Here is a 12,628-nt window from a genome sequence, read left to right as displayed (position 1 = left end):
TTAAAATCCACCAGCATCCTTCAGCCCCCTTGTTCACCAGGGCTGGAGACGTTGGGCTCGGCCAGTCTTGACTGGAGATATGGAATTGCCTTTCACAGGAGAGCGTGCCTGGTTGGCAGGAGGCGACGGGAGTAGCTCCGGGTTTTCCTCTCCATGGATCTCCTCCGGTGTCGTCCGTGGGATTGCTCCCTCAATGGGGGTTCTCAGCTTTGGGCGCTTCCTCGCCTGCGACAAGCTGCTGCTTTCCCTTAAAAAAATGGAAATGCAGTGGGTTTGAACTCTACTGATTTGCTTAGAAAATAAAAAGTTAAACTTAGTGCGTTTGCTGATGATGTGCTACTTAAACCTCAGTAAAGCAGGAAAAAAAGGTTAATAACACAGATACTGCCTGAAGTACTAGTTCAGCCACTGTTCTTCCAGCTGAAATTAACTTCGCTGTTTTATTGAGAAAAGCCAAAAGAGCTAAATATTCTCAATTTGTCTTCCTCAATTGAAGAAGACACTAAAAATAGGAAGTACTGTCTGGAAGATGTTTAATAATACAGCCCACATGCCTTAGCTGGGGAAGAATTAGAGAGGTGAAGGGATAAAAACCCCCCACCTACACCGTTACGGTGGTGTGGTTTATATAGAGCTCCCTGGTGTTGCTCCCTCGTGTGCGATGGTTTGGCCGGGCTCGGCAGGAGACCACCAGCATAAACACAAAATGGTTCAATGGTAGAATCATTTGGGGCCTTTTCTCTCCCAAATCTGTCTTTTGCTAAAGTTTTTAGGTGAAAAGTGCCCTTTGATACTGCATTCAGCAGGGCTGAAAATCTTGCATTGCCCACAAAGGCAGAAGATGATCTGGTCTGTCCCACCATGATGCACCGAAGCCCCGCTGGAGCTTCCCGGGTGATGGAGGAGAGCTGCAGAAAATTAAATGTTCCTCTTTGCTTCTGCGGGGGTCAAAAGCAGGGTGGCAGCATCTCTCCAGGGTGCGTGCCTGCTCTGCAGCACAGGGACGCTCTTCAGCATCCTCAAACCGCATCGCTCTTCAACTTATGTAAAATAATTGAGGTTTTTACTACTACGCTGTAATGAACGCATCGTAGGTACGTAGGTATCTCACTGAATTTTCTCTTTTTAGCTCGCTGCATATTTGACTCTTTCAGGCTATGGAAGAGAAGTCCCATTTGCGGTCCTAAAGCTAACAGCGACAGCAAGGCGGCAGTTCACGTGTTTCTTTAAATCAGAGTTTAGTCCAAGGTCATTTAAAAGAAAGAATAACAATAATAAAATAATCATGTAATGACCTGTGGGTATTTTCCAGTAACTACAGATTGGGCATTATTTAATATCGCTCTCTTTTACTGACGATCCTTCAGTTTGGGACTTAAATGGAAGATAAAATCTATCCTAATCCCATTAGGCACTGGCTGATTCAAGGTCTCGCTTTGCTAATACTTGCGATTAACGGTACTTCTGAGCCGGGTGGTTCAGGATGACCATTGCCGAGTGCGTTTGTGCAGGATGAGGGTCTTGCTGTTAGAAAAACCCACTACTTATTCAAGTTTGCCGTTTTCCATGTGAATCTGGCAGGTGAAATTGCGGAGCAGATCTCGTTTAACTCTGGTGTCTATTAACCGCCGCTTATTCGCTTGATTGGGTTTTGTTCTTTTCCTTTCTATGTGTTTCAGAGAAAATAATTTCTTGTCTTAATCCATTTTCTTCACGCCAGGTTTAGCTTTGAAAATAAAGCACCTAAGTTGTCCACTTGCTGCTTTATGGACATTTAAGAGTGAGAAGGGCTCGCCGCTTTGAGCTTTGGTCATGCTGACCTGGAAGAAATGCCTTGGTTTAACTGAGCTGGACCTTACAAATCTGTACGGCTCAACTGGCGTGTTTCTTCTAGTAATAAACAATCTCCAGCAACTTCTCAAATTAAAATTTTAATGAAAAGTGTAGCAGAGTGGGCTGAAGTCTTATGTGTGCTGGAAAAAGATCTATGAATGCGGTCTAAATGGCATTGTGTAAAACAATCATTAATTATTAATTATCAGCGGAGAGCGTCTGAATTTGCTGGGATGCAGGAAAGCGGTTGTTAAGCGAGGATGCTATGGGGCACCTTTCTCTGCAGAGATCCAGTTCTCCATTTCCGTGAAGTTTCCCTGGCAGCGTTTAGGCGTAGGTGTAAGACCTGTTGTGCCTCGGGTTTGGGCGACGCTGGCCGCACACCTGACCCTGTTTGGTTTTTTTCCTGGTGCACCCCTGTCTCTCTCTCTAAGTTTTCTGCAGAAATGTGTCCAGGCCTGTTTGAAGCTGGGTTTTTTTTTGTTGTGCTGAGGCTGCCGTTGGTTTCACCCTTCTTTAACGGAGGAGTTAAACCTTCTGCTCCAGAGTTAAAGCTCGAGGGACACCCCTGGGGCAGCGCCCTGGGTGCTGCTGCCCTGGCGTTCTTGTGGAACGCCGTCACCGTCAGATGACTTGATCAGCTATCGGAGCTCAGGATCCCTAAATGTCATCCTGTAATGTCTAATTAAGGCTGCAGTTTGAAGACATCATGTACTTTAATTGAAAACTGTAAGAGTAATCTATTCCATTTTTTTCCGTTAAATTAATAGCGTGGACCTTTAGCAGATGGTTAGCGAGACGCGGTTATTAATGAAAACATCCCACCGCCTGCAATCCAGCCGCTTGTCGCCGTTGCACAACGCAGAGAAACGAGATGTACATCTCCCCAACCAAACGCACTTTCCATTCCGTGGCTTTATTCTCCTGCGGTGCCAATTAGCGGTCCCAGGGCTGCCATCGCGCCTCTTCTGCAAGATTTAAACTCTGCAGAGGTGTTTTCTGCCGGGCAAGGCTGGGTGGAGGAGCTGGCAGCAGCCAGGGCTGCGGGTTGTCTTCCGCGCTCTGGCGAAGTAAGGAAAAGCAAGAAACACGTTGTGCCCCCCAAGTTGTGGCTTTTTTTCATCCATTAGGGTACTAGACCAAGTGGTCTGGCACAAGCTATTGAATGATATCTTCATTAAACAAAGTGCCTCTGCTGTGTGCGAGCATGCACTGTGTTAACAGGGGTGAGCTCTGCCCCTCCGTCCTCGCAGGTGAACGTCACGGGCCGCGTTCGCTGGTCCCAGGTTTCGGTAATGAATCTTCTGTTCCCCCCTTTACGCTTCCTCTCTCCCTCTCCCCTCTCCTGTTGCTGTGCCGCTTCCCAGGGGGACAAGCAGCAGCAGCGGAGACTGGGGAAAGCCGGAATATTTATCGCTCTCTCCTACGCAGAGGCTCTAAAACGGCTTCTGCAAAATAAATCTCCTTTAAGACCCTTCCGGAGCAGGGTTTGGCTTATTGCTCCAGGAATAAAGAAAAGCCTTTTCTTCCCCGGGTGACTAGCTGGGACCCCCAGCGGTGACGGCTCGGGAAGCTGCTGCATTCTGGCGACTTGTGATTTTTCTGTCTGCCAGAAAATGGGCATTTAAACCTCAGCCTTTGCTGGGGGAGCTGCGGTGGTGGGGCACGGGGCGAAGCAGAGCACCCTTGTGTAGGTGCCATCAGGCGGCTGATGGAGAAGGGCACCCAGGGCGAGAGCATCGCTCGGGGCTGGAGGATGCTCGGAGGGAGGAGCGCCAGAGATGCAGGGATCCACGTTTCCCAACAGCACCGTTGTCTTTGTGGAGGAGGAATTTGCATCGGCTCTGAGGAGCTGGTTTGGGTCCCGACGAGGCAAGGACCTCGTTACAAAGCGGATCTCTTCCCCCACCGAGGGTGCTGAGGAAACGGGGACCGATGCGGGTTTTCCATGCAGGGGACAGAGGCGTAGTGGAGGTTTTGTGCACGGCAGCCCCCCCCGTATCGCCTCCCCCTCCCAGGGCAGGGAGCCCCTCGGCGCAGTGGTGACTGTAAATGATTCAATTAGTTAGCTGCAGATATTGATAATAAAACCTGGCTTCCATCTAATTAGATGGAATGTTAGTTGGTGTACCCTTACTCAATTAGAAAAATACATTTAAAATGAAGTTTAAATTTATTTTTGTCTTTAATTCCATTGCGATGGAAGAGGTGATGCAGTAACTGGAAAGCTTGCTTTGAGGTACCTTGTATCAGGCACCAAACGAGGTAACGATGCGCCGCCCCGCTTCTCTCCACTGCATTTTGGGGGCAATTCAAGTGAGTCCTGCCAAAGTGCGGCTGCTGCTCTAAGGCTGGGCGGGTTTTGGGAAGAAAATTCATGGTACGCTTTGGAAAGCCAAAGCCACACAAGTCCAGCCTGACAACTGACTCTGGCTTCTCTTGGCAAAATGCAACACTAGGAAACCTCCATCCTGCTGCGCTCCAGCCGGTACCGGTAACACCGGCTGTCAGTAAAACCACGGTAATGTTTGGGTTTATTCCCCTTCTCAGCTTCAGCACGTGCACACCAGCATTTTGGCTGTAGAAAGCTGCAGATGGGTAACACTTCAAGACCAAGAAAAAACCACTACCTGCAAAAGGAAAGAAACCACTTTGGTTGAAATTTTTTGTTGTTGTTGTTGGCAGGTGTTTGTCAACCCAACGGCAGCCTGACTTGTGTTTCTCTGCTGGTTACTCAAAACCTTTGTTTGCTTTTCTCTTCCTCCTGATTTCTCCCCAGCTCACCGAGCCACATCCCTTTTGATGCTGTAGTGCTATTTTAGGCCAAACAGCTGGACGAGTGAAATGGTCTCACAGTTTTTGTTCCAGTGATGCTAAACGAGGTAGTGGGACCTTGCTCTGTGTGGCTTTCAGATCAGTTTGTATTTGTGGTATTCAGAATATTAATGGCTTTGAGAGCAGGGACAGCTAGAAAATGAAAACGGCTTGATCCCAGCTGAGAAGATGCTACATAATCAACAGGAATTTGTATTTTCATTTCAGAGTGGAAGGACGATAAGGAAGCGATGGGCTGGAATTTGTCTTTATAACAGCAAGGACGTGGAGATTTCCTAAGAGAATAAATGTGCTTGCTTAAGAGATTGCAACTTTATTAGCTCTGTGGTATAAATCCAGAGATGTGTACAACCTCTCCTGCTTTCTCTTAAAACATGCATATATTTCAAGCTTATTAATTTGGATGCGTATAATTCGTACAGAGTAATAACTTCAAATTCAGACTTTTTTTTAAAAAAAAACCACCTAATGATTTATTACTTTGGGACAGAATAGGTCTGCTGCCCCTTCTCCCCATGCCTCTGCTCTGGGACAGGATGCTCCGTCCAACGGCATCGTCGGGAGGCGCAGCTACAGCTGCATCCTAAACACGTGCGTCCCGTGCAGCAGCCTTTCCCAGCATCTCCTCCGGGCTTCGTTCAGATCCAGAGACTGCCTTCTGCCAGGCAGGGATATTCCTTGCGAACTTCAGAGCTGTTTGTAACCTTTTCTGTTCCTTCCAAGTGATGTGTGTGTTGGATCCCTGCCCGTCAGTCCATCCCTGCTCGGTGACGATGTCCTCCCTAGCTCCCGTACAGAAGGACGAGCACGCTTTACAGAAGCTGCTGTGCAGCACGCAACGAGGAGCTGCTCCTGGCCGCTCCTTGTCCCGCACTGCCGGGCTGCGGCTTGTCCCCTCTCCACGGCAGCTGGGACGCGGGGGGGGTGACGTCAGGTCACCCGCGCTGCTGCAGCTCCGGGTGGTTATGTGCCGTCGTTAAATGTTGAAGCGGTCGGGAAGCTGCAGTCATGTAGCGGTGGGTGGGAAGCGCGATGCTGGCTCTCCTGCCCGTCGCTCCTCGGCCGGGGCCCCCGGCACAGCACCCAGCGCTGATCACGCCTGCGACTCTGTTCCTCTGCTCGGCTCACGCGAGGCTTAGCGTGCAGCTGCAGCCCAGGGCTGTTGGGGCGAAGCTGGGGGAAGAGCGATGGGAAAGGCCCCGGCGGCAGGCTCTGGGGACGCTGCAGGCCGCGTGCGTCCCTCTAACGCCGTTTACTTGGCTTTACAGCTGTCGGCTCTTGGATGCATCCGAACTAATAATCTTAACAAATGGGGGAATGCAAAATAAAAATAAATCTTCATTTATATAAAATGCTTTCAGCCCGAACAACAAAGTATAAATTAAACCACTGAATTATATGACCAAGTTTAGGATAGCACATAACTTGTGTGATTTTAATGTTAAATCATCTAATTGCTTTACACGATGCTTCCATTAGCTGATCAAATTAAGCCTGGTTTCCTCAGCAGTGTCTTATAAGCGACGAACGTAGGGCTTAGTCCTGCGGGCTCTCGCTTGGGTAGAGAGCCGCGCTCTGAGCGTTGCCGTGAAGTCGGCAGGCACGCTCGGGCACAGGGTCTGTGCGACTCTCAGAGTTTCGACCTTTCTCAGCGGCGCTCGCTCGGCTCGCTTGCTGGCGTCGTTTCCAAAGCTGGGCTTAGAAGGGATGCGGGGCCGGGCGGGATGTCCCGGCCGAGGGGCTGCTGGCCTCAGTGCGTGGGACCCTTGCCCGCAGAGATGCTCTTGGGTGGCCTTGGGGTCCACCTGGTGCCGTTCATCCCGACTGGTGCCTCCGAGGGACTTGCCAGCGGCGATGAGCTGGGCGTTCGTGGCACGCGTCCTTTTATTGCCTTTGCTCGGATTGTAATTAAGCAGCAAAGCCGAGGACAGAGAACTGGGGTTTCAAAGCCTGGCTCTGTCTCGTCTGACCTTGCTGGTGCCACGCTGCCTTTTGTTTGTAATCTCGGGCAAGAAACAGCCCAGAAAGGGTTTGATAGGAGACAAAAGCAAACAATAGCCTCGCTCCAAAGATACGATGAATGGGATGTAATTGAATTTTTTTGGTGAAGACATTGATTTGACCCTGGAAGACACACAGAGTGAATCATTAGGGGAATTAACGCACATTAAAATGCAGGGTTTTTTTTTTTTTTATCAGAGGGTTTTTATTGTGCCTGTAGTTTTGTTTTTAATTATTTAATGACTTTGTGTCTTCTAGTGATAAATTTATTTCTTCCCCCGCTTTTTTTTAAAGGAAGAGTGGTGTTGGTGTGATGGAGGGGCACATGCCCCGAGCGGTGATGAGTACCGACCGGCTCTTTGTTAGCAGCCCTGCCCGTGCCCACAGCACAGATAGGTGCACGCTTTCAAAAAGCATCTCTTCAAACTGTTGATAAATCATCAGCGTTCGTCTGACCACTTTCTGGGCCTTGCAGATTTATTTTTTTTTCCAGTCTGTGTACAGCAAAAACTCTGTAGGGATTAATTTATTGCAAGAGGCTGTGTGGGACACGGTGTTTGGGAGGAAAATCTCCAAACTTGGGCTGCTCGGGGTGGGTTTTGACAGTGGGTTGTCGGGGTGCTGACCGCTCCCAGCTGTGGCTCCGTCTGTGCTGCCTGCGGCTGCAAGACTTCTCAGAATCCCTGTCCTTGTATTTTCAGTCTCACAGGTGGTGCTTTCCTCACCACACTGACGGATTTGAAAAAAATAGCTTTTTTTATGACTTGAGCTGCTTGGGCTTGCCCTTCACTTGCTTTGGGCTGTGCTTGGAGGAGCTGCTCGCTGTGGATTTGTGCATGTGTGCGTGCCGCCTGCGTCATCTCTTCCGCGAAAAGCATCTCCTTTCGTTCCTGCCGCCTCTGACTTCGGAGTGCGGTGCCAGCCCCAGGTTCTGCGGTTTCCCGCGACTTTTCTGGGCGATGGACCCAAAGTCGTGTGGTTACAGAGAGCAGAAAATGTGAAGGATGGGATTTAAAGGGGGTTTGCCGCTGACAGCAGAGAAGCCTTCCCCAGCCCGGTCCCGTGCATCCCACCCCTGGACGGGTTTCTCCATCCAGGCTGCGGGCGCTGACCCGAGGCGTCTCTCTGCTGAGCTCCTCTGCTTCTCGTGCCTGGTGCGCGCAGCTCTCCGATCTGTTTCCCTTAGAAACTCGGCGTTTCGCTGTGGAGCGCCAGCTCAGGGTTTGCCCCAGTGCCCAGGGTGTGCCTTTCACTGGAAACTCACCTTTTTGCCTGGCTTTGTGTGTGTGCACGTGCGAGCGTTCGCCGCCAGCATCCCTGAGCCGTCTGTTTCTCGCAGTTCTGCTCCCGTTCGAGGTGGCAGACGAGAGATTATTCTCCCAGAGTCTTGGTGCTTCTGTAGTGACAAAAGTCAGCACAGAGGCGTCAAACCATGAGTAGGGATTTCTGCTCGTTTCTCCCCTGCGCGGCACGGGTTGCGTGCCGGGATGGTGTTCAGCTCTCCTGATGCCCAACCTTGTTCGGGCTCTGTGTGCCTGGTTTCGGCTCCCTCTGCGCCAGCAGCCATGCAAACCGGATCGAGGAGCCGGTGGTGCGGTAGCTCGCGATGCTGAGCACGCCGGCTCCTCCTCGCTGGTGATGGCGAGACATCCCGGTGAAGGATGTGGTGCTCTGGGCTTACGGGCAGGGCGAGCAGATGATGCACAAGGTTTGGGGGGGGTTGGGTTTGTTTTGTTTTTCGCCATTTGCATGCCAGTCCCTGTTATTCTGAATACTCAGGACACGGAAGGCAGCGTGGAGGATTCGCTGTCTCTTTGCTGTACATGTTAATTTATAGCGCTGCATTTTCCTTGTTATCCAAGGTATTTCCTCTGGAGGAGGGAAATCAGGCTGTAATATATTATTAAGCAGAAAGCCTGGGGGAGCTCCTATCCTGGTTGATGTGGATCCTTCTTTTATCCTGTTAGAAGAATTGAATTACACGTTTTGAGTTGTCTGAAGATCCAGCTTGGACTCTGGTTGGAGCCGTGGCTTTCCTTACTACGGCAGCAGGGGTAGGAGCTCCCCGGACATCTCGGTAACACGCGTGTGTGTTTTGATGGGTCACCGATGTGCCCGCAGCACCGATCTGCAGCTTATTCTTTGGTTTGCCCAAATTTGCTGAGCTGGCCTGGGCCGGTGGCGTGGAAACCAGCGTTCTGCCTCCAAACTGGAACGTCCCATTGCCGCAACTCCTCCCGCCAGCGGCAGTGATGGGGTGACGGTTTCGAGCATGCGGGGTATAGGCTGGCTGGAAGGAATAAAATAAATGAGCCTGGGGCAAGAGTGACGTTCGTTCACCTGAAATACTTTGGTTTTCTGCGCTGCAGCAGGATGTTTTATTCAGCCATGAAACTCATATATTGCTTTGTTCTCCTTACGGCAAATTGATTTTGAGTAGGAATAGGCAAAATCCTGTGCTAATCTGACCCCCCCCCCCCCAACCTGCCTGTTTTTGCAGGATTTTGAGGGTGAATCAGCCGGATCCATCTCTGTGTTGAAGGGATTTGCTTCTGTAAGTGCCTGCTCGTGCAGCCCATCCGCCACGAGCGTGCAGGGCATTTGGATGTGCAGAGAGCTCCCGCCTCGGCATCCGCTGGTGCTCGTTCCTGCCTATGCCCAAAGCTCGTCTGGGTGTAAGGTGCGAGGTGACGCAGATTGGTAACGTCGCAAGCCGAGGACGTAACATGGGATGGGTCGGGAATAAAGTTCCGCAGACTACAGCACATTTGGTGGAAATACTGTACTGGCTTTAAAAAAAAAAAAGCAGAGATTGCGTTTCGTATTTTTTAAAGAATTTTAGTCACAGAGTATTTTATGGGTTTTCAATATATATATATTTATACACATGAAATCAGCGATTGGCTCCTACAACTCACACCCTGTGTCAAAGCTGTGAGTTAATGCCGCATCGGTGGCTCTTGCGGGGAGCGGTGGGCGATGGCTCTTTGGAGCCCGACGGACTCCTGGGGCCAGACCTTTCTGGCCGCGCCGTGTCCGAATTTTAGCACTTGCCTCCAATTCATCTGCGGCTCGTGAAAAAGCGCAGGGTTTGGCATGTTCTCTGGGAAGGTCGAGAGCGTAGATGCTGTGCCAGCGCCTGGCGCGGGGCTGTTTTGATGTTGAATTTTACACGGCAATTAGCCAGAAATGAAAAAGATGTGTTTTCGGAGCCCCGTGTCACTGCTGCTCCTCCTGCTTACGTAGAAGCAGCACTGCTCCCCTCGTCTGCCGCTAACGGTGATCGTTTAAAGATGCGGAGTTGGGCTTGGGAAACGAGGGGTGCAGCGGTGGATTCTGGGAGAATTTATTTGCAGTGTAAACATGTTGGTTAGGAGTCATTAATATGACATTCACACAACTCTAATAAAGTACATAACACGGAGATCTGGCACCGCTGCAATACCCGGAGGACATTAAGTATGAGTCTTAAAACTAAGAGTATTGGAAACAAGATATTTTTATGTCTCGTTTGGGAGTAATATAATTGCATTTTGTGGCTCTAGCAGATGCTTGGGCCAGCTGGTGGGAGAGCATTGTGGATTTTTTTAGCTTTGGTACTATACAGATACAACCCTTATATAGAACTATCTTTTGAAAAAAAGAAAAGAGAAAAAATGGTCTCCTGGTCGAAAGGCCCGTTTCTGGTGTGTGCGGGACCTTGGTGGTGGCGCAGCCTGCAGATGCTGCAGCAGCTCTGCTCTGATCAGAGGCCACTGAGCAGTCAAGGCAGCTTCTCCGACCTTTCTGCTTAGCTTTTGCTGTTGCAGGTCTCTCTCGGAAGGGAGACTCTGGACCCGGCCGGGAGGCAATTTTTGGAAGAGAACCATCCAAAACCTACATATTTCTGAGTATTTCTTCATGGGTGGGGAAAAAGGTTTGTTTCCAGCGGCCTGCAGACTGCAGCCGCAGGGGTCCTTGGCCATCTCTAGGCGTCGGGACGTTGCTGGTGTGGTGACAGCAGCCGTCGTGGCTGGGGACGGTCACCGGTCCCGCATCTCCTCTGGTGCGGATCGGCCCGGTCCCTTCCGGGGCTGCCGAGGATGCTCAGCCTGTCTGCGGCGTGGCCGCCCCGTAGCCGCTCCGTGTCTGTACCAAGGGAATTGATGGGCGGCCATCCCATGTTCGTCAGGCGTGTGTACGAGCACCGTCGTGAATTATCTCGCCGGCACCGATAATTTCCTGCGAACAAATCGGTTCTGATCTGGAAGTAATCGCCCGTATCATTCCTGCAAGAGGGAACGATGACTTATGTTAATGTCACCCGCTGGCTTTTTATGGCAACGATTAATAATTCAATAATTCTCTCTGCAGTGATGCTGTTCTATTTATAAATATTTAATTGAGCTTCCCACGTCCGTGTTGCCGCTGCCCTCCCCTTTGCCTCCTGACGTAACACCAGGCTCTCAGTGATGCTGCGGTCACCGAAGTTACCAGCAAATTGTCTGTGCTGGAAAATGTTAATGCCGTTCCTCATTTGCATTTCTTCGTTACGTTATTTAAGTCTGGCTTTGGTGGTGTGAACATGACCGTTGAGCGATCACGCTATTTCAGGCAAGGCCTGATTTAAGCTGCAGACCTAACCCGGGGCTGGCGGCTCCTTGTCTCTGTTAGAAATCTTCTCTGTTATAAAACTTTCCAACACAGCCATGCAAATAACTTTTTTTTCTTTCTGCGTTTCTCTTTCAGGAAATTGCAGCTTATTTAATAACGTTTGAAAAGCATGAAGAATGGCTAACAACTTCCCCTAAAACAAGGTAACGTTGCTCGTGCTTCAGCCTGTGAAAACGCACGTTGACTCGTTCTCGCTGATGACTTGACTCGCTCATCGATGCCTTGGCCACAGAGTGAAAACTCCCAGTCATGCTTGATGGCTTGTGACACCAAACTCTCATTAATTGACTTAATGAGCGTTTTATTGAATGAAATCAGATTGATTAAAAATGGAACAGCTGCAGTCTTGACAGGTTAAAGTTTTAACCCGATTGTTCAGGATTTGATTGTATCCCTTCATGTAAATAGATTTGAAAGCCTTTGAGCGAGGTTCTGGGCTCTCTATCTTGACGCCGCTCCCCGCAGCCTCCAATTCAAAATAAATAAAAGCTTGCCAAGCCCTCTCCGGTGCTCTGCCCCATTAAATGCAGGCGCAGGGATTGTTTGCATTTTGGTGTTTTTCTTGCCGGGGTTAAGTGTTCGATGGCGAGGAGATCCCAAAAAAGCCGCATTAACAGGCATGTTTGCAGTTTATTATTCAGTAAATGGCATGTCTTCCTCGCAGTGCCATAAATGTTTAACTCCTCCGCTCCCCTGGGAGCCGACACGTCAAGTTTGGGCTGCGGATGTTTTCCTGCCGTTTCAGTTGTGTTCAGGCTCGCAGAGTTTCCCTATGTCTCCCTGACATAAAAACTGACTCTTGCTTTCTACTGTTGCGGGCTTTCTTTCTTTCTTTCTAATCTGTGGTTTCCTATTGAGGGGCCCTTGGAGGGACCTTTCCTGCCGATGGCAGCCAAGGGGCTCACCTCAGTGAGCATGCAAATGCTTTGTGTCACTCCCCTTCTTGGCTGCAGGACAGCAGGTAATACAATAATATTAGAGAAGGCTTTTTTCTGACCTGTCAATCCCAGTTTCAAAATGAATGCAAACTAATTTCTTGCCGAACCTTTGCCAGATAAGCCTATGAAGTGGTTGGAAAACATGAACTAGTCTGGGTATATGTGGTGTTATGACAGAGATGAGATTATAAATGTCTTTGTAGCGGTGTCTTATGATTTGAAGAGTTTGGTTTGCTAAAGGTGATGCATGACAATAATTTTCTGATGAATGTTAGAGTACCTTCCTCCTGCACGTTTATGCTTGGAAGAAATAACGTGCCAGGAGAAGGAAAGTTGCAATGGCTGTTCAAGGACCTTCTGAAATTGTT

General features: G+C 49.7%; 1 protein-coding gene across 8 annotated transcripts in view; it reads left to right on the top strand.

Moving 5' to 3' along the window:
• The window catches only part of CAMTA1 (calmodulin binding transcription activator 1), a 298,061-nt gene that overhangs the window by 61,358 nt on the left and 224,075 nt on the right, over positions 1-12,628 (top strand). For all 8 annotated transcript variants that reach the window (XR_012838575.1, XM_075773313.1, XM_075773314.1 and 5 more), the window contains one exon: positions 11,398-11,465. Coding sequence is in view for 7 of the 8 variants with exons in the window: in XM_075773313.1 (XP_075629428.1) it covers positions 11,398-11,465 (68 nt within the window). In the remaining variant the exon portion in view is untranslated. The remainder of the gene's footprint in view (positions 1-11,397; positions 11,466-12,628) is intronic.

This window comes from Balearica regulorum, chromosome 21 (assembly GCF_011004875.1).
Source record: "Balearica regulorum gibbericeps isolate bBalReg1 chromosome 21, bBalReg1.pri, whole genome shotgun sequence".
NCBI classification, from domain to species: domain Eukaryota; kingdom Metazoa; phylum Chordata; class Aves; order Gruiformes; family Gruidae; genus Balearica; species Balearica regulorum.
Note: the sequence above shows the minus strand (reverse complement) of the source record. Positions and strands in the feature narration are given on the sequence as shown.